This window comes from Atheta coriaria, unplaced genomic scaffold (assembly GCF_025399875.1).
Source record: "Atheta coriaria isolate IRGN ID8LTWV9N9 unplaced genomic scaffold, Caltech_Dcor_3.1 hic_scaffold_5_pilon, whole genome shotgun sequence".
Lineage (NCBI taxonomy): Eukaryota > Metazoa > Arthropoda > Insecta > Coleoptera > Staphylinidae > Dalotia > Dalotia coriaria.
Window position 1 is genome coordinate 3,792,240 of NW_027045447.1, and position 21,732 is coordinate 3,813,971.

At 37.1% G+C, this 21,732-nt stretch overlaps 1 protein-coding gene, 1 long non-coding RNA gene and 1 other non-coding gene across 4 annotated transcripts; all 3 read right to left on the bottom strand.

Moving 5' to 3' along the window:
• Nucleotides 1–3,633: 3,633 nt before the first annotated feature.
• On the bottom strand, nucleotides 3,634–4,526 carry LOC135792054 (uncharacterized). The gene is made up of 2 exons (XR_010548191.1): nucleotides 4,294–4,526; nucleotides 3,634–4,224 (listed from the first exon to the last, which is right to left on the bottom strand). It is a non-coding gene; the product is annotated as an uncharacterized lncRNA (long non-coding RNA).
• A 13,322-nt stretch (nucleotides 4,527–17,848) lies between these two features.
• Nucleotides 17,849–21,728, bottom strand: LOC135792932 (galectin-8-like). 2 transcript variants are annotated; one of them, XM_065303753.1, is made up of 5 exons: nucleotides 21,210–21,728; nucleotides 20,125–20,210; nucleotides 18,880–19,300; nucleotides 18,664–18,829; nucleotides 17,849–18,608 (listed from the first exon to the last, which is right to left on the bottom strand). In XM_065303753.1, the coding sequence occupies exons 1-5, from the start codon at nucleotides 21,372–21,374 to the stop codon at nucleotides 18,292–18,294; spliced, it is 1,155 nt and encodes a 384-aa protein (XP_065159825.1). In that variant the 5' UTR covers nucleotides 21,375–21,728; the 3' UTR covers nucleotides 17,849–18,291. The 2 variants fall into 2 exon arrangements, with proteins under 2 accessions (XP_065159825.1, XP_065159824.1); XM_065303752.1 differs by lacking the exon at nucleotides 21,210–21,728 and having other exon boundaries at nucleotides 20,125–21,126.
• Nucleotides 19,725–19,796, bottom strand: TRNAP-UGG (transfer RNA proline (anticodon UGG)). The gene has a single exon. It is a non-coding gene; the product is annotated as a tRNA-Pro (tRNA).
• Nucleotides 21,729–21,732: the final 4 nt, after the last annotated feature.

Consider the following 21,732-nt stretch of genomic DNA (forward strand, 5'->3'; position numbering starts at 1 on the left):
AATGAAGATCAAACACATTTATTATGCCGTAATAGATTATTAAGCAGTCAAAAGAATATTTCCCCGAGGGGCGCCGAGAATCATTCGTCGGATGATATGAATGCATGAATAATAAATATATCTAGGGGATTCAGCATCCGACGAGCAGACAAGTCAATAAAATTAACAAAACATTCAATTATTTTATACTTGAGTAGATCGGCACACATTTGTGATTAAGGTATGCAAAAAGCTATTTGTTCTAGTGCACATAAACAAAATCATTAAACTTTCAGCGAGAGTCTTTGCGACGTGCGGCATGCATCTACAATTTTAAGAATTCATGCTCTCACGAATGAGATTTTAAAGTGGAATGACATTCCCGGTGGCGTCTTCTTTCGGACCCGCGCGCGCGGCATGTGAGTAAAAATTTGAAGCGAAACGAAACAAAGTAAAGTGTATGCAAGGCACGCGCGCGCGTCTTCCTTTTTCGCCTGTCGCGCGCGTCTGCGACTTACGGCATTCTCTTTTCGGTAATACGTCGTCTCGTATGTACGTCGTACGTCCGCCACCCGTACGCCTTTTGGCCGAAACAACGGAGGGCGCCAAACTGGGAGAGAGTATTACAAATTTAATTTCGTCGAAGCCCCCTACGGCTGGCGTACATATAAAGCAACACCGTGTTACAGGCTATCAAACAAAATGTAAAATCAGCTTAAATCACACCATATATCATCATTTTTCAAAAACATAATCAAATAACCTAAAATATAATAACTCAAATATTTTTAGGTTATGTACCTAGAACTATTATGCAAACGACTTGTAAGATTGTTGTTTTCGACAAGACAAGAATCTTGTTTCTTTTGTAGTGTTTGTGTTAGTGACTAGGAGTCTCAGGATGTAGGATCAAAGAACGTGCAGTTTTCTGTTTGTTCATCCTTGTGTACTTACGTGCATACGAGACTTGCACGTAGTGAAAACCTGAGGAGCATTGGCAGCAAAGAGTAGATAGAAATGTCGGTAAAGAAAATGGTCGACTTGAAAGAACTAGGCTTTCGTTGTTTCTACTCGATCCGACATTTGCAAGCAACATACTCCTAAAGATCCACAAATTAAATTATAGTAAACTGCACTTCAGGATAAGAAAATCTTTATTTTTAGATTAAAGTACAAGAAAATATTGATATAACCTACAAAAACTCTCAAAATGTTAAGAAAAAATATTTAAAAAAACATTTTTTTAAAGAATTTGTTTAAAAATATAACAGTCCTTGTGGAATTTACTGACTACGGTAACCACACTACATCTCCTGAAATTTTCACACAATGGCCGCTTAAAATACCCAGCCCTAACCTAAAAATGCTTCCTGGAACTTGCACTGCCATTGTATATGCATTGTGGCGGTGTTTTATTTTATCCTCGCGAACAAACCAAGTACACATTGTACTCGTACACGGTATGAATGTGTATGAAAAGAAGTGGACCGCATACCAAATCGCACGTAACGCAGCCGCCCCGCATGCGAATAACTTCTCAAAACATGGCAGCGCATGCCATCGCAACTCCGCTACCAAGTCAACCTTTATAATGTTTTAATGATGATTTTGCAAAGAGCCAGCGCGCGCGCCTGGCTCTTATATTCATAATGCATGCGTTTAGAAATTCCACTTTGATCTCTACATAATTCAAAGATAACACATTCTCTCTGTACGCGGGAGGCGGCGTGGTCCATCCATCACGTTTATTAATATTCATGCGTGCGCGAGCATTATAACATTTATAATAAACATACAAAATAACATTTTCTCATTACGCACGGGTTGTTTGTAGCCCAAAACTCACATTCAACATATATTTTTTTAACATGTTTATGCGTGTAATGTATATTTTAATGTAATTACATTTTTTAATATAAACTTTTATTTTTTAAGAAATCTTTTTAAAGGGATTGCTTGATATTATTAATTTCTCTAGGTTATTGAATTATAAAATGTGTAAAACATTGTGAAAACAATTAAAATTTAAATAAAAATCGATTAAACCCTTACCCTCCGAGCACGTAATACGAAGGGTAATTAAACTTTTTTCTTCGCTTTGCAAACAGTGCAACGCGTTGGCGTGCGGTGTGTTCGGTTCTCATTAATTATCTTCGGACTGACTGATTAATTACGCTCAACTTTTTTATCCGCATTTATTACTCGGCCCTGAGCAAGTTAGCGCAATTAAGCGCTCTTTTCATTAAAGAATTATTAAAATTAAACGGCCTCTCGAGTGCAAACGAGAAAAATGATGGCCGACAACGCTGAACACCGTCCGGGTTATTGAGAAATTTTGTGCAAATTTCGAATTCAATCTCTACTTTTCCAAGTAATTTATACGAGCACCGAACAGCGGCAGCCCTAAAGTGAAGTAAGGTGGAGTAAAGCATTGGGTTTTGGTGACTGCACTGGCAGTAGTAATATTTGCGTTCAACTCGAATCATTATCCGTGCGCCAAGCGGATTTTATAACCGAAACTGTGGAGGAGTGCTTCCTCGGCTCAATTTCACCTTGGCAAACGGGCGAACTTCGTGACGCTATTGAGAGCAGCAGCCTGCTGAACGATGGAGAACGTCAAACTGAAGAACTGATATTCCTGTGACGCACTCGTGGTCTTTAGAGTCTTGGCGTCGAATGAGAATCGTTTTGCATTCTACTTACAAGCAATGCTCCAGGGACGCCCGATTTACACTTGCAAGTGTGTGAATAAATCACATTTCCACATTATTTAACTTTTCCAAAAGATAAAAAAGCGAAAAACACATTAAAACCTCAAAATTTTTATTTTTAGAAATACGTAAAATACGAAAGTCTAAAGTCTTGTGCACAGTGTGGAAATTGAATCGGACACAAAAGTATTTTAGCGGATATTTTAGGTTAAATCGGATCAACGAAAACTTATAATAACACAGATGAAATTGCCAGCAAGTACGTTGAAAATCCATCCCTTTTCCCTTCTCTCGGTTATGATACCACGAAGCCAACTCAATCTTAATCTCCAACCCCTCAATCCAGAGACCAAGTAGGGACGTTTGAATGCGAACATCGCATTCATATATTTTCGATTCCCATTCCACTGGCCACCGCTCCAGCTCGTCTCGCTCCGCCATAATCTCTTCTAAGGACGCTATTAGTTCGACTAGTCCTTATTAAGTTTACATTCGGAAGAGTCCTACTTAGTTCTTTGTCCTTCGTCATCCGCAGATTTGCCATTTGGGTGTGCGCGAGTGTTGCAAGTCTCCGACGCTGTCTGTGAATAGAAGCAGAAGCATTTTATGCGTGGAGGTCGTGCGACTGTGTGCTGAACGTGCATGTGCGACTTGTGGTTCGTCCTCGGATGCGGCAATGGCGGTTGTGGCAGCCCCAGTCGATATTGAAGTCGATGTCGAGCGCGTACGCCAACGACGCAGTTATCAAAACCATAATCGCTATTTTCCTCTATGCTGGAACTCGCGCGATGCGGCGCTTTCGACCGCGTAAACCTGGATTACGTCGAATTAATGGAATAGATGGAGAATTGAGTTTTGTACGCAGAACTCAAGCTCAGTGTCCGGTTGAAACCCTAAGGATATAGCGGAAAATGAGGGTTTGTTTACCTTGTCAAACAAAACGTTAACATTTTCTGTAATCTTCTTTGTAAATGTATAATTTTTGTTAGAGACAAATACCATTTAGCATGTGTGCAGCATTTGCAACCAGCTTTTGATACGGAAACCACAGCCAACGAATACAAAGCCCCTTTTGAAGAGGTTTAAATCACCAAAAGCTGTTTGGTGACCTGCGGTGTTTCTCTGCATCATTGATTTCACAAATGTTAATGACATAAACTCTATAATTAAGTTCTTTACATTAAACATCACTATTTATTTGTAAATATTAAAATTTCTAATTAATTGATTAAATTTTCACATTTCTAAACATCTAGGATGTGCTTTAATAGACATATTTGTGTGTCAAATGAGGAAAATGCGAGCACAGCGGGTGGAAAGTGCGGACAAGCGGACATCCACAGCACGAAATTGCTTTCTGTGTTCCCTTGATTTCAACCTACTAAACGAGGCGAATTGTCGTTGGTCAATTGGCTTTGTTGGTCGCTTTACAAGCAAACCAAGGAAAGGCCCAGCAGGACCAGATTGGTGTTGGCAGTCGGCGGTTTCTCATAATTCATTTTCGTCCTTCATTTACACCAACCACTATTCAAATCTACACACTACACACAAATCACAAACAAATCCAATACTTGCATTACAAAGAAATAAAAATAAACAAAACCTTGCTACAATATTCCAGATAGTTCCAACAATCGCGGCTGTAAAACGCTAGAACAGGAATTGTTTAGCTCTCAAACTTTTAAGTAATAGTAGCGTAGAATCCTTGTGTTGTCTTGTCTGATTTTACAACCAACCGCAGCGCTTTTGCTATGCATTCGTTGTGTGATTGCGATTTGGTGCCGCAGGAAACTAAAACGATGACACGAACCAAACAGGCACACAACACAATTTTATGGTCGCAGCGGCTGAAAGTGGAAAGCCACGACGCAGCGTCCTCGACGTTTTACTGGCGTTTTATGCGCACCATTTCGAATAGTTAAAATTGACTTTTTATCTTCGATTGCAGCCGCCAAATACGCGACGCAGGATCCTTTTCAATTTCCATTTTATTTGCAAGCCAACGTACGGTGGCCTTGCATTCTTGAACAGATGAGCAAAGGAAGAAGCAAAGTGGAGATGCGGAGAATAGAATCGCAAACTAAATGAGGGTACAAGCGTATTGTCAAATTGCACGTGTATAAGAGGGCGCAGAAGGAAAAAATGTGGTTTGAAGCGTGAATAAATAAAAACGGACGATTTTATTTATTTATTGTGGATTACAGCAAAAAGTCCTACTTTACTGCTCGCATAACCCTTCAACACACACACCGTGGTTCATTTTACATTGTATACTCAATGAAAAAATATTCCAGTTGATGCTGACGATGCATTGTTTACATTTAATCATAACGCCTTTCGAATAATCATGATTCCAAGTGTTAGCGATTTGTAATGCTAATATCGCATGCATACTTTTTGCGCGACGCGGCGCGTTTCATTATTGACGCTAGGTTAATTTATTTTTTGCGTACCTATATTTTATGTGTTTGTTTAGCGCGATGCCGACCGTTTTACCACCGCAGGAATGGCACCCTCAACGTTAACATTGTTCGCGTATAGTGTGTTTTGCATCGTTGCTATACTGCCTTTTTCGAACGTGTTTTTCGTTATTTACGCATTTGCTGTTGCTGTTGCCATTCCTGTTGCTGTTGCTACGTGCCGCGGCGTTTACATTAATAATATAAACATTCCTGGTGCGGCCATTGTGCGCGCGCGATAAAAAGCGTGTATATTCAATTCGAAAATTGTGTAATAAGCACGCTTTGTTTGCACCTCGCGCTCGACCCCGCAGCACGGGTCGTTTTGCGTGGAAAATATTGCGAGCCGTTTTCGAAAATTGAGAGAAAATAGAATATTCAACAATGTTCATGCGAAAACGTTTTGCCCGAAAAAAGGAAAAACGCTCTCAAATGCGTTTTCAATGAAATTTTACACAACTCAATAAAGTTCAATTCGAACGGACCAATTCACAACGCACATTTTGTGCAAATACTAAAAATATTCATTAAAATGTAAATTAAATCAATTTTATTTAAACATCAAAACAAACAAATATAAATTTTAATATTAAAACTATTTTTTAAAGTTTTTTCCTATTTTAGTTATTTTGGTAAAACTTTATTCATGTTTTTGATTTTATGTTAAAATTACCAAAATAGAGAAAGCTATTAACATTGATTTTCAGTAGATTATTCACAACGCAACATTGTTTCCTATCCCGGGTGTAATTTGGATTTGTAAGTGGTGAAACAGAGCGCACGACACATTCAGCTGCATTTTGCATTCGCGTATCCGTATCGCATTCAATTGCATTTGCATCGCGCCGGCTGCGGTGACGGAGGCGGCAGGCGGGGTAATGCAATAAGGCGTTATTGCTTATTGCAAATGCATATCGGCGAGCGCTGGCTTGCCGACTGGCTGTATATGCAAAGCAGGCGCATTAATAAACAATAATTTGCCTTTTGTTGGCTCGTGCTCTGTAAATATCGCTCGAGTTATGTGCCGGAAACAACTGCGGTAAGTATACACGCGCACCCCACAAAGATCGAAAGCCAAAAGGCGGACATTATCAGCGCGCCAACGCAAAAGTAACAATAATAACCAGCTTAACAAGCAACAACAACGTCGTCTTCTACACTGCTATCAGAATCTGCATCCTGCCAGCGCTGCATTACAACCAAAAACAAGATGGCGCTTGTAAGATGTTCAGAAATAATACAATTAAGGCACTTCGACCGCTAATTTATTACGGCCGGCGTGCGTGGATTGCTCCGATGTGTTGTACGTGTGGCCAAACGACGTGTTCGGTGTAATACTGTAATGTTGGGCCAATTCGACTTCGTGCACGTGCAACATTCATCATTTAAGAGCGACGAGGAGTAGATGTTTCGGCAAGGATTTTCCGTTTTGTGGCCGGGGAGGCGTTTGTTTACGGGGTAGTTGTGTATGCAAAACCACCAAAATGCTAATTAACATTTATCAGATGTGGGATTAAAACATGACGTAAATTACCTCATCTCTCATTAAAAATACAGTATTTACAAACAAAATAAATTAATTCAAACATAAAAAATGATATTCGGAAAATTTTCCGGTTTTGCCAATGGTAAAATGTGAAATTTGAGCAAAAAAATCTCGACATTGTTCTAATTTTTGCCAAATTGGACGAGTTTTCAGGCAAATTAGAAACCATTGCTAACGACATGCGTCGCACATTCGGATTGCTTCGCTAGCGCCCATTTCGATCACAAACGATGAACGATGAACGGCGCAAACGAGCGTTTCGAAACGCTTGCGAAATGGTCGATTGCAGTTAGCTCTGGTGGAGCTGCACCAGCACAGTTTACGCGTCGTTGGCTTTTATTTCGCACGTTTGCTGCCAAATTCGGTGCGAGCGCTAATATTACATACCAAGGGGTAACTAAACTAATATCACAAAATGTTATTACATGAAAATATAATATCTTATAATTAAATTCCAATATATTATAATTTCTAACGAAATTCTTTTATTTATTGGTGTTATTTTCGCGTTTTGGAATTATTTCTGCTTGTTCAGATGTAAAAGTACATTTGCCCAACCTTGTTGGAAATTGTTCACTTACCAATTTCCAATTTTGCGTGCAACGAAAACTTAATTGACGCACATTGTAATTGGCAATATGCAACATGCAACATGCAAAACGATATGAGACTAATTATCAAACGAAGGTGAGCTACAAAGTAATTATCACTTATTTTAATATTAATTTAAAGATAAAACTGTATCATAATTAATATTTTTGTTTACATTTAATTATAATTGTTTTATATTTACTGTTATGCAAGTTTTTGATTACATCCAGCAATTTCTAATAAACTCCCAAGCGCGGCAAACAAGCAATAATAATCTCCTCGGATTATCAAACTGCGGACACGAGAGTTTTTCGGATTTTGCGCCGCAGCGAATAAAATTTCGATTCGAAAAACGTGCTAATTTTCTCATCGCGGCGCGCAATCATGTAGGTACACTCAAGTGATAATCCGCGCGATTTGGTGCCGGCGCCAAATTGCTATTATGTGCGCATTGTTTGCCGGCGGTCGGCAGGCGGCTGTATTTGCGTACGCGCCGTAATTCGCCGCCGTTCGCGAACCGACCGAACGTGGAAAATATTCGTGTGTGCTGTTTACACCAGCAGTAGACAAGGCATTACATTAACGCCTGGATTTTATTGCCAATTAAATGAGTTGCATGCTACAGTGTAAGTGTAAGCACATGGGAAATTACACCTGATGAAATGTAATTGAATTTACTGTTTTCAACTTTTACGCTACAATTCGGAATATAACTCGTATGCGAATATTTCAAATACGCAATTCGAAACATTTTCAATTTCAAATTAACAAAATTCGGAAAACGAAAGAGAAAATTTAGATTTAAATTTCCAGGAAGATATTAAATAAAAATCGTTAATACCCGCTCGGTTTAAAATCAAAGTCATTATAGCTCAACGATGGAATTGTGTTTCAGGGGCCGACACGCATCGCAATTACGCACTCTACGAACAATGCTCATCCGAAGTTCATAACTCTCTCATATAATCGTCATAGCTTAGCTCAGCTGGATGCAATCTTTGATTTTTTCCCGTTAAAACAGAAATTTGCATGTTACGCAGATTTTTCACCACAAATCTGCAACTACTCTAATTTAAATTTGAAAATTACAATAATACATTAAATTTTAATGTTATTTTAATGATTTCATACATAAATTTATCATTAATGATGTATTCATTTAGTTTAAAAGCATTTTAACAATAATTAATCCCAAACTACACAAAAGTAAATTTTCTGTGGTAGGAGGTAAACAAAATATTAATTTATTTATTAATTACTGTTTGGAATTAGTAATTTTCAACACTACATAATTTTCGATTATGTGTCAAGTCATCTAAGCCAACAACAGGCCTATTTTAATATTGCACCCTCCAACATATGTTTCATTAACTTCAGTCTTAACCAACGCACTTCTCCCTTGCACATTTTGCCTTCTTTGAAGGCTTAGCAATGAAATTTGTTCACGTAATCGCACACACAACAAATTATACGTTATTAAAGTAATTACTTTGCATTACAAACAATTTTAATCAGCGTCGTGTATCTAAAGCCGGCCGACAAATGCGTCTGTGTCACGAGGCCAACGAAACAGCTAAGCAAATGCGAAGAGTGTTGGAAACATTGTTCTCTAAGAAACGAAGAAACAAAGAAACAAAAAGCGACGTTTCGGGCACGCCCAGTGAACGTACCGGAGGGATAAGCCGAGCACATGACTCACAGAAGAATGGTGGAGGTGCCGGGCGCGTAAAAATGAAGTCATGAATTAATAATTGTTGCACGCCGCACACGGAAAAGGCAATGGAAGCACCAGTTGGAATATTTACAATGGAAGGTAAAACTGAATATACAAGGTGAATAAATAAAATTACTCAATTTTTGTACAAAAATTTAGTCTAACAAAAGTCATTTTTGACCATTTTTCCTTAAAATTTTGAATAATTTTCACTTTTTTATGCGTTTTTGGTCACATTAGGTAGATCCTACATATATGTATTTGATGGTCTCATCCTAAAATATTAAAGATAAACTGTTGTTGGTAATAATTAAACAGCTGTGCGATTCTACCAAGGCGAAGTCACGCGACATAACCTCATTTTTGAAAATAAAAAAGTTATAATATATATCTAGCTTTACCACAGGTCAACAGGCATGATGCACCAAAAGCGCTGAAAGTTAACCATGCTTGTTGAATAATTTAAATGCAAATTTAAAATTGCAGATAAATTTACGCCGCTGAGGTGTAGGTATCTAAATTTTCGTAAAAATTTCCTCGCGGTAAGCACAAAATTGTAAACGTATGTCAGTTCGCTTTCACTTTACCCGCGGATAAATCTCCATACAACGCATGCACGAAATGAGAAAACTCCACCCGCGCGTGTTTGGGATAATAGAATTCGGAAGGCACATTGTTCCCCGGAAAGTGAGTAACAAGAAAGGCGAAAGCAGCCCATGATTTGGTTGCGCACGCCGACCTTATTCGTTATTTATTTATACAAAGTTGATTAACGCGTTTTTCATGGTTTTCTATTAAGAGACCGGGCGTTGATCCCAGCGTGTTGTCCCCGAAGGTAAATCTCACGGGGGCGGAGGTTTAGTGATGGAAGGTGTTGGAAGATCCATCGCGCATGGACTCTGGGTATACGAACTTGTAAACCATTCCGGATTATGTGCACGTCATTCGGCGTGATCTCGTAGTCCGTGCAGGCGCGCGCGCCAGCCACCCTCGTCTTATTTACCTACAACGCACGGAACTCGTTATCTTGGCAAGGGAGAAATTTCCGTTAGCCGGCTTGCTTCGCCGTAGCAGGAAGTGCAGAGGCAGATCAGCAAGCGACCCGCTGGGCGCTGCGCGGCTTTCTTTTTCCGCTTTAATCTCGTCGAGTTTGTTTAGATTTTTCATCAGTTTGGCATTTGATCTTGAGCCTTTACTTGTCACATAAGGAATGAATTTAAAATGAAGATAATAAAAAAACCAATATCAATTTAATTTAAATGAAGCAATTCCTAGTTTAAATTTGAGGTTAAATTCAAGATTTTTACTAATCTAACCTCATTATAAAACTATCTAAATATTAACATATACTTACTTATAATTAGAAATGTCATTTAATAAGCTTTTCGCCGCATCTCACACAACGTCATACTTCCGGTTTGTTATGAAAATATTTACACAATTATGCATTCGCGCGCATCCCAACACCGTCAAACAAGAAACTTATTTAATTGCATACATTTGCAGCGCACCCGTCGGGTAAAGACAAAGTTTCCACTCATTTCTCCACTGCAACAATCCTCTAATCCTACACGTTGCTACGTATTCAACGCAGCATCACATTGTTCAACAAAATGCAGATACCTTCCACTAGGTAAGCACACAAACACAAAGTGTAATTCATTTGTTTGACAAAAGTCCTCCACATTACAATCAACCGAGGCGAAATAAAATGAGACTGTTTTATGAGCTGGAACACCCGGTGGAATTTAATATCGCGTTCGACGCTGGTGCATTTTGCAACTTTACTTTGATGCCGTACATACCATATTTGTCGGCGGCGCTCTGCTTCGATTCGAAAAGTTCGCCCAGCTTTTAATTAGCAGCAAAACTGCAACGTTTCCTAATTAAAAGACTTTTGCCAGCCGCGCGCGCCAACTGCTACAGTTTGCAAGCGACTGAGCTTTTCGGTGAGCTTTTTATACCTATACGCGTGCACCTGCAACCAGAGATGAATTAAATCTGGTTTATAGCTAATAAAATGTTATAAAATTTGTGTTATAACATTGGAGATACTTTAATAACGTTATTTTTTAATATAAATCAAACAAACATAATAATATTTGTTACAATCTAAAACGCAGAAGTTTCGAACGGGCAGCGACAGTACAACCTAAGCCGATTAGAGGCATTTTGCTTTCTCGCATCCGCGATTTTTCTTTCTCTTCTCATTGCTTTATTAACAAGACAACGAAATCACTAAGAATACCAGTATAAGATTTTTTATTGTTAAATTTTTTTTCAAAGTCTTGAGAAGAATAGCAAGTGGCAGTCGGGCGAAAAGTACAAAAATAAAAGGACGTTTTATATTTTGTTACGCGCGGCACAATAAGAAAAGGGCTTAAGTGAATAAAGCGATTATACCTGTAGAACGTTTTACCTATATAAATTTGCTTTCGTTTTTTATTCAATTAGCTATAATGCAAGAGGGAAATTAATGATGGCGGAGGATACTTGTCTATATCGATAGTCCGATCGCAAATTGCATCGGGGATTCCGGCTTTGACTAAACGTCAAATAAGCTTATAAGGTATTAAGGACACTTTTAATTTATATCAAGTTATATACAATTGTCTCTTGAACTGGGGTTTTAAATAAGATATATTTTTAGAATTACATGTGAATGTTTTGAACAAGACTCACACTTCTGTTTTAATGTTTTTACTTTTTTCTTTCCTGTATCTGGATAAAAGAAAACAAGAAAATAAGAAAAACCACTTAATAATAAACAAGTTTTGCGTTGATAAAACTCGGGCGAATGCTTTTAAAAGTGTAAAAGAAGCAAAACTTCTTTCGCTTTTAACCTTTTCTCCAACACGCATTTCATTCTTACTTTTTCGTCTATCTCGCTCGACCAGCGACGAGTTTATTTCTTTTATTTTTTCGCTGCTGCGATTCGCAGCTTTTCAGATACCATTTATACATCCGCACACTGTACACTCTACGTTTGCACTCAATATTACACCAAAATAAATGAGTTTTTCTCAAGTTTTACGCTTATATGTGAAAATTTCAAATTTAGTAAAAACTCGCTTTGAAGTTTAGTGTAAATAAATGAAAATTGCTAGTATGAGCACAGCGTTGATAGAATACAATGTTTTATCAATCAGAAAAACACGCGTATTTTATTCGGCTGCGGGTATGAGATGAAAAATTTCTCATTTCGAAATTCCCGACGAGTTCGACGTAAATGCTAGTTAATGCATGGCGAAACGTGCGTGCGGCGGCGATAGTCATCACGTATTCCTCGCGTATTTTCCACTGATTTTTTGTGGGACATGACGGTGGATTCGGCGGTGGTGGTGGCGGCGGCGACCGGCTGGACCGATCGCAATCGGGCCAGAAAATCATATTTACAATCGTAGGTGTCACATTTGCCCTAATGGAATTTTAAATTTTTCCGCCAACAACAATGCATTCGGTGGCGGTTCGCCACCCCAACTAGACCGCGTTATGTTTTTTAAACGCATTTTGTTGTTCTAGTTGTATTGTTATTGAGTTTTTATGTACGTTGCCTAAAACTAACACAATATTTTTGAACAAATGAAACAAAAATACGAATAAACAAAAAACAATATTCAAAAGCAGTAAAACATTTTAGTTTTTAAATTAAATGCTTTATCAGATATTTGTTTTATTTCGAATGTTGTGAAAAGAGATCAGGATTTATTTACGTACATTTTGGTTATTTATTTAGTAGGTTTTGCAACATACAGTGAGCTGATGCAATGAATAAGTACGGCGTGCATTTGTGGGATTCGTCGCGTTTCACGGTCGCAGTCGGGCTATATTCGATGCGCGTATAGATAAAATTTATTTTACGATTATTGGGTCGATATATCAAAACGGAAAAAAGAAACACGAATGAAATATGTGCACGGACGCCGCTGGTGGATGTTCTGCGAATGCAATCCGACAACAAACTGCATAAGCTTGGTTTTATGTTTTTCACAAATGCATGCAAAATTAGATATTTGTGTCGAAATTTTAGGTTGACAACGCTTTAGGGTGAAGAAAAAACTAGTTTTCATCACGGTTACCATTTATTCAGCGCTCATAAAAATGGTTTGGGAAAGGTAATGTTGCGTCTGCATTCGGCTCGCACAGCCAGCACATTTCCCCTTCTACTTTTGGCGGGTTGAGCGCAGGTATAAAAGGCAACGCACAGCGACAACAGGGTTCAGTCGTGCCTGTGTAGTGCTCCTCCCCAGGTTATTTTTTTTTGAGTCATCGATTAAGGTGCGCCACATGTGATATTTAGATATCAATTTTTTGCCTCATTGCTAAGTTTTTAAGCTCAAAATAACAAATCCTTATTACTCGAATAATTTACTGTGAAAAAAATAGAGTGCCAGAACGTCCTGCTTTAAAATAATATGCAAATTTATGTATCAAATCTCAGCATGGCGTGTGCATCCAAAATGGCGCTTAACGTCCGACGCATTTAATAAACAAATTTATTGCCGTCCCTATTTGCTCCGTAATGCCGATTTGGCGTTATAAATGTATAAAGCTGGCAATAAAAATCCCTCCATCGCGCCCTTTCCGTCCCGCCGGAGGGGGCCCTACATCAAACTAGCAACTCCATCCGCGCATCACTCGCCTCAACCGCCACCGAAACGAATTTCCCGCATGGCACCATGTGCGGAAAGCTGTGTGTGGTCGGACGGGTCAATCGCATAAAACACACACCCGCACATACATACGATGGTCAGACTCAAATCCACACAGAGTGTTACAAAATCTTATTGGATATTTACAAGATTTACACAAAGATTTACCCCAGACATTCAGTATGAGTCAGTTTGGTAAACAGATGACAATCCTTTAGGTATAAGAGTATGTGTAACGTGTAAGAAATTCGCCCGCCCACGTCCAAAACCAAGTAACCATCGAACCGTCCGAGGTGCAGGAAAGAGGTTCATTTCCCGCGCATCCTGCCCGCTGGCTGATAGAGACGCGTGAAGCCATCTTGTCTCGCAAAGTCGTAAAACGTACCCGTACGGAGATGCAATATCTGCAATATAACACACTTGCCGCCGTCCGTACAGGGTGTGGGCCACATCTGCCGACGAAGAAGTTTCGAGCCTCCTATATCACCACCACGTGCCACGACGAGACCGCATTACTATTATAACAGGCGTCGAATTAGATGACTTTTTTTTCCTAGCCACTCGCCTGCTGGCTGCTGAGAATTTCGTTCCTCTTTTTTTTGCTCCTCCTACGCCGAGTGTTATTTTTATTCACACGAGATTCATTTGAGAGTAGACGCAATATTTCACGATTCAACCAATTCCAACAAGATTTTATATTCAGCCAGATTTCTGCAAACGGAAATAGAGACGCGATTGGGGACCTGCGAGTGCTCGAGACGTGTGGAAATGTGAGTAGGTGAGTATGGTAGTCGTCTAAATCAGGGTTTCTCGCAATGGATCATAGCGGGAGTGTGAGCAAGCAGACGGTAAGACGAGACGGTCGTTTTGGCACAAGTTTTATGTTAGCGAATTGGTGAATTGCGAATTTTATTATGCAAATGGGCAATAAAGGTTTCTATTTCTTGCAATTGCAATAAAGATTCTACAGACGCATAAAGCTAAGGTGGTGCAAAGCGTTTAAGTCACTATAAAAACAGAAGAGATGCAGATTTTATTATTTTCCACCGTTTATCCATTTAAACAATGAAAATAATATTTTTTGTACAAAAAAAAACTTTCAAAAGTTATTTTACTTCATTATATCTAAAAATTCCAATATTTCTGCATTCCAAGAACTTTGGTGTGTGCCGATACATGTCCTGTTATAACTCCCACATGGATGCGAAAACCGCACTGGAAAATACCGCGCGGTAGCATCTTATATATAAGTTTCTAATTTATTACGATCTAGATTGAATCTTGCAAATTCCTGAAAGTTTACAACTGCACGCCGCGGGCTACGACCGCGCCTTTATGATTTAGTCTGGTTGCCGGTTACTTGTGTATTACGAGGGATGTCCTCTTGCTCACATCGTTCGCATGCTTTACTAACTCCCACATCCTTTTCGTTCGAAACGCGCATGTGAGTTAGTGGGTGTATGTGAGGCAGAGGAATCTTTCGATTAAACGATCATGTTGCGAGAATTAAGAGAAGGCAAATATTTCTGGAATTTATAAGAGCGTAGATGTTGGATAGAGAAGGAGAATGTTTTGAAACGTGAAATAAACTATTTTTTGCTGAGGTTAATAAAAAATATTCTGTTTAAAACTATACATGAGTCGGCATATGGGGTGTTAAAAGAACACTTTGATTGAAAATAAGGTCAAAAGTCGCTTAAACTAAGTCACGCCACAATTTTTGTTTTGTTTTTCAGTTGTTCTTTATTTCTAGTAGGTATATTATTTTTTTATTACTTGAATCTAAGCTATTATTATCTTTTGATTTCGGAGGAATATTATTATCATTTGCGAAATGTAATTACGCCAATTAGCAAAGAGAAATTGATTTAACTAATTACTTTCAGCCGATGTTCTTTTTCTTATATCATTTCTAATTGTTTAAATAAAAATAATCACTTGTGTTTAGATATAAATCAATTAATATTTCTAGTATTTACTATAATACGAGAAGCCGAGTGTTTTGAGATGTAAAATAAACAATTTTTTTCTGTGTTTAAAAAAATTTTGCTCAAAACTATACATGGGACGGCATATGGGGGTGTTAAAAGAATACTCTGAAATAAAGTCGAAAGTCGCTTAAACTAAGTCACGCCACAATTTTTGTTTTTATGTCTCAGTTGTTTATTTCTTGAACGGACTTCAACCATTATTATTTTCTAATCACAGACTAATATTATTATCACTTACGAGATGTAAACAAGCTAAGTTGCAATATAAATTGTTTGTATCAAATTGATTTTAAGCAATATCCTTTTCATCCCTATACTCTATATATGTATAAAAATTAATGACTTTATTTTAAGTAAAATAATCACGATAATTCAACAATCTCATTTTGCATTTGAAAAGACGTGTTTGGACGTGTAAAATAAACAAGTTTTTTCTGTTGTTGAAAAAATATCTTGTTCAAAACGATATATGGTACGGCATCTGTTGTCTTCAATGTACATTTTGATTAAAAATAAGGTCGGAAGTCGCTTAAATTGACTAAGTCAAGACAAAACGTTAGTTATGTGGCTGAGCTGTTTATTACTGATACTAGGTACCAGAAATAGTCTTATTTTAGCGTAAATCATCTAATGAGCAATAAAAATATAATAATATTTTTATAATAAAAGGATGTCTTTTTCTTCACAACACTTCCCTGCTTTATAGACAATGCCATGCCTTTCACTACAAATGTAAAGATAAGTTAGTAATTCATTTTGAAACAGTAAATAAAAATTAAATTAGATTTCAAACAATAACATGTATGAGAATGCGACAAAGTATGTTTTGGTGCATTAAGTCAACAATTTTTTGCTGATCTTGAAAAAATATTGTGTTGGAAACGATACTCCTGTTTAAAATAAATTCTCTGATTGGAAATAAGGTCTAAAGTCGCTTAAACTTGCTAAGTTAAGGCAAAACATTTGTTTTTAAGTCAACTCTTCATCATTGTTTAAACTGGTATAACTGATCTTGATTCATCCATCACATTGTACATCCCTACTAATATTATAAATACGAAAGTCCTGATGTTTGTTACACTTTCACGCAAAAACTGCTTAACCGATCATCATGAAAATTTGTACACATATTCTTAGTGGTCCCCAAATGATTATAGGCTACTTTTTATTTAATAAAAAAAAATATTTTTAAAATAAAATAAAGAAATTGTTTAGCCAATAATACCTCTGCATCTGGCTATTTGACTACTTTAACGCCATCTACCATTCCAGCAATGAAGCTCAAACCTAAGTACTATAGTACCATCACACTGTATTACCGACAGCTACGTCAACATCAAATCCAATTGACTACACTATGGAGACTGTACACTATACTTCCATAGACTATACTTTCAGCCATTTTAAACTTCCCGCCATTCTACTTCATTGTTACTTCTTCTATGACTACATACGCGTACGGAAGCAACTTCATTATTTTAGATATTCGCGAGCGAAGCCGCGGGTTAAAGCTAGTGTTAAGATAAAGCAGTAGATATTTCGAGACTTGATAAAACGCCAGCAAGCCAATGTTTTAAAGCATTCAGTAAACAATTATTTGCTGTTGTTAACAAAATATTTCATTTAAAACAGTACCTTGCACGGCATCTATAGAGTTAAAAGAATACCTTGATTGAAAATCAGATCTAAAGTCGCTTAAACTAAGTCACGCCACAATTTTTGTTTTGTCTCTCGGTTGTCCTTTATTTGTAATATATTGTTGTTCTTTATTTTTTGAACGGACTTAAATTATCGTTGTTTTCTGATCTAGTAGTAATATTATCATTATCGAAATTAAATTACGCCAATTAGCAATGAAAAATACTGGTAACTAATTGATTTCAAACAATTTTCCTCTTTATTTTCAACTTTAAAAATCCTTCACATCCCTTGAAGTCAATCTATTCATCTAAATGAATGATTTGTGTGAAAGAAAATAATTACTAGAATTCAATTAGCTCATTTTGTGTTTGATAAATCAATGTTAGATAAATCAAACGATATTTCTAGTATTTACTAGAATACGAAAAAACTAATGTTTTGATGTGTAAAGTAAACATTTTTTGCTGTTGCTAAAAAAATATTTTGTTGAAAACGATACTTGAAACGGCATCTGTGGTGTCAAAATAATACTTTGATAGTAAATAAGGCTTAAAGTCGCTTAAATTTACTTACACCAGTGAGAACTTGCGGTTTATTCAGATTCTACTTATTAATTATAAACAATATATATAAATACTAGCTTGGTAGGATCATTGTTAGTATATATTGTTTTCATTTTAATAAAATCATAATAAAAATACGCTTCAATTTATAATTAAACACTGATTCATAATATTAGCAGAGTATTCTCCTAAATAGAAATTACAATTTAAAATAATCAAACCTAAATCTCTTTGTATCACAAAATCAAATTCTCATTATCTCAATTTTTCATAATTTCCAAAAACACTGGAACACTCATAAATGCTTTCATTACAAATTTATCTCACATTTAAAATGAATGAAGAACCGGCCTTCATAAGCATCATGTTTAAATATTTAAATTAAACCATCGACAACTCATTACCTTTTTATACGCATAATTAAGATTAATATTTAATCATTAATTACAGTACTAATCCAGCATGTTCTTCGTTAAAACCATACTGAGCGTATCTGCTCTTTTTCTGTATAGAAATATGGCGTAGATAGATGTCACCCTGGATGTACACAGCAGAAACAAAATGTTTATTCCGCACTCGATAGGGATACTCAGCGATGAGTTGGTTATTCACATAAATCGCATAAAAATCCATCTCTACACGGATGACCAACGTAAAAGAATAACCAGGAGAAAAAGGAAAACCTGGAGCTCGTTCTTCATTATACCATTTGCCATCTGACCAAGCATTACGAACAAATGCATTTGCACCACAGCAAGCACCTAAAAACACTATTTTAGTACAAGAAATATTGGTATAATTTAAAATAATAGTTACTGAATCTTGGATTCAAATGTAAAGGAATTATTGCATGTGGATGAATATTCAGTCCGTTTTGTAAATTGACATAAAACGAATGTGGAAGAAGTTTTACTTTCCCACATATTTCTAGTTGTGTTCCAATGTTTAATGGTTGACTCAGTTTTCCCAAAAATGGCATACGCTACAAAATAATATTAATTATTTACATTTTTTAAATTTTATTAGACTTACAAGTTTTAAATCTTGATCATCGGTGTAGTTTTCATCACATGGAATTTCGTAAACTTCAAGTTTGTTTTCAGGAATAAAAGGATAATCTTCGAAATGTTTCGTATGGCATTCAGTGATAGTTATATCGCCCACAAACTCAACGTTAGTGATGCGATCATGATGCACGCGGTGCCGGAAGGAACAAAAATGGCGACCGTTCACGCTGACATAGAAATCACTGGCCGTGAGATAAAAGATTAGCTCGAACGCTTCATCCGGTCGGAGGGTGAGACGTGTTGGAGAAGTGGTTTCCTCTTCACCCCAGTACCCTTTCAGCAGGCTATTCCGCACAACGTAACCTTCCTGCAAGCGCGGATTGAAATGAAAAGCGATTGTGCCGTCTACCAATGACCGGTTCCCACATGTGAAATCGACAGCAAACCTTTAAGTAAATAAAAAATATTCTGATTAATTTTTGTTTATTTTTTAGCTGTTTTTAAATCTACGCGTAAATTTTCACGTTGGGGCATGAAAAAGATGCATGTGAGGAAACGCGGGTTAGTTGTTTTCCAGGGCACATCCAGGCAAGTCCCAAAACGTGGATTTATTGTTCCGCCCGGGAATAAACACGGATACGTGCTACATAAATTTCAGCAACACCGTGCAATCGCACAATCGTACAAAGCATAACATGAAAATAAAACGAATTATAACACTTTCCAACGGAATGCACACAACAACATCACAATAAAATAAAAAGTAATCACATACAGGCAATTACAAATTCCCATAACGTTAAAAAAAGAGACATAGAATGCAATAGATTCAATAAGCGGAAATGATTTATTGAAGGAAAAGAAAAAGTTGGGCTCAACCGGGATTTGAACCCGGGACCTCTCGCACCCAAAGCGAGAATCATACCCCTAGACCATTGAGCCGCCATGCTTGCAATCAGATTTCATAAGCAGAGAAATGAAAAAATTCAGGTCAAGAGAAAGTTGTTCTAAATTAATAAATAACTATACAAATAATATAAAGTATTAGAATGAACAAAGCATAGAGTTTGCGTGTTTAAAATAAATTCAAGGTAAAATACCGACTCAAGGTAGCATTATTTAACTCACATTCAAGGTCAAGATCATTGCTAATATTATATTAATAACGGTGACAATATGGTGAACAATCAACAAAAAACAAACGCACAGCTACAATTTTTGTATATGTTTAGTGTCAAAATGCAATGAAATTTTCTACTTCTATCATTACCTGGTACATCCAAAATGGGTACGTCCACGGACAACCAAATACGACCCCGGATCAAGGCACTTCCCCACAGGATGCACATGGACGATCTTGCTTGCAACACGATCATTAGGCATTAATTCCAGCGCTTCAAAAGCCTCCTCGCCATCGCTCAAATCAATCAAACTCATTGCTAACGCACACGTTGAACGAAGCGCACTTTTATGCACAGATTTATGATCGACAGAAGCAGGTAGATAAGGTGATAAAAGCAACAATGAGCGCACCTGCTGCGATTTGTCGCGATTAAAACACACGTGATAAATTTGAGCAAACGTAAAGCGAGTAAAGTCTAACAAAAACCATGCTCCGACTAACATAAACATGAAGCTTCTTATTAATCAGCAGACTAAAGTGACATAATTTAATTAAGAGATAGCGGATGCCAATTTAGTTATGTATTTCTTGTGTAAATAAATAAAAACAAATAAAAATGTATGTAATTTTTGAGCGTATGACAACAGTCTATGTTTGTTGTATAAATATCTTATCTTGTGTTATATTTGTTTGCTTATTACTTGTTCAAAAAGCACTTCGGAAGACGTTCTCTTCTCTATACAGAACATTGTCCGTGATAATACGTAACGCTTTCAATATTTGTTTGTGTTAGTGCTGTGGGTGTAGTCATGACAATATTAGTTCATAAAAAATGAAGAAAAAGAATAAGGAAACGTGAATTTTTGAAAATTGCGCAATGTTATTGTCGATCAGAATGATGCGTGATTATTATTGCCTGTGTTATCTGTGCTTGTCTGTTCTTTACATGCTTACACTCGCAATCACACACTTCTTTGCTGTGTTAGGGGTTTAAATACAAGCGTAAAACAAGTTGTAAGGCACGAAACAATTGAAATCACGGCTTTCTTGTACGTGGAGGTTATGTTATGATAATACGATGAGCAGGAGAAGCGAATTCGTGGGAGTATTGATTACGTGCTACTGTATCATACAGCAGGAATACAGTGACATGTAGAATTGGTTGCCTACCATGATAAGTTATTAAAAAAAATCTTATAAATAAAAGTACGATGAATGAATATTAAAAATACCTGAGTTGATGGTTGTTGATTAACAATAACAAAGTCTTTCTCTATGCTATCTTCATCCACGCTGTTTTTCCGCATGCAACAACAGTGTTGGTAAACATTGTTATTGTTACTCGCACTGCCACTAGCACCTGTTGTTGAATTTTTAATTTTTTGTGACTTCACCATGTTTACCACGCGCCTACTGTTTACTTTTAATTATAACTTGGTATATATTAATTAACGGACAACTAAAAACAGGCGCAAGTATACTGCGCGCTTTGATTACTTTACAGCCGGCTGAAAACAATTAAACGCGAAAGTTATTTCGTTTCGGTTCTGAATATTTTATGTTATTTATGCGTGTGTTAAAGAGTTGGCACGATTCCGCACTGGCTCGCTGCGCGGAAAAACCAGCACAATCTTACTAAAAATAACAACGCAATGCGAAGGCGGTTTATATACAATCATATAAACTGATATAATATAGTTAATTATATGACGAACGTGCCGATTGCAAGCAGGCGGACAATAAACTAGACGATCA

Bases quoted from the DNA above. Each gene is read 5' to 3' on its own strand.
- LOC135792932 (XM_065303752.1), bottom strand. From the start codon at position 20,486: ATGTTTATGTTAGTCGGAGCATGGTTTTTGTTAGACTTTACTCGCTTT. The intron at 19,301-20,124 runs GTAATGATAGAA...ATTTACTTAAAG, and splicing joins ACCCATTTTGGATGTACCAG to GTTTGCTGTCGATTTCACAT. The intron at 18,609-18,663 runs GTAACTATTATT...TAGTGTTTTTAG, and splicing joins ACATTTGAATCCAAGATTCA to GTGCTTGCTGTGGTGCAAAT.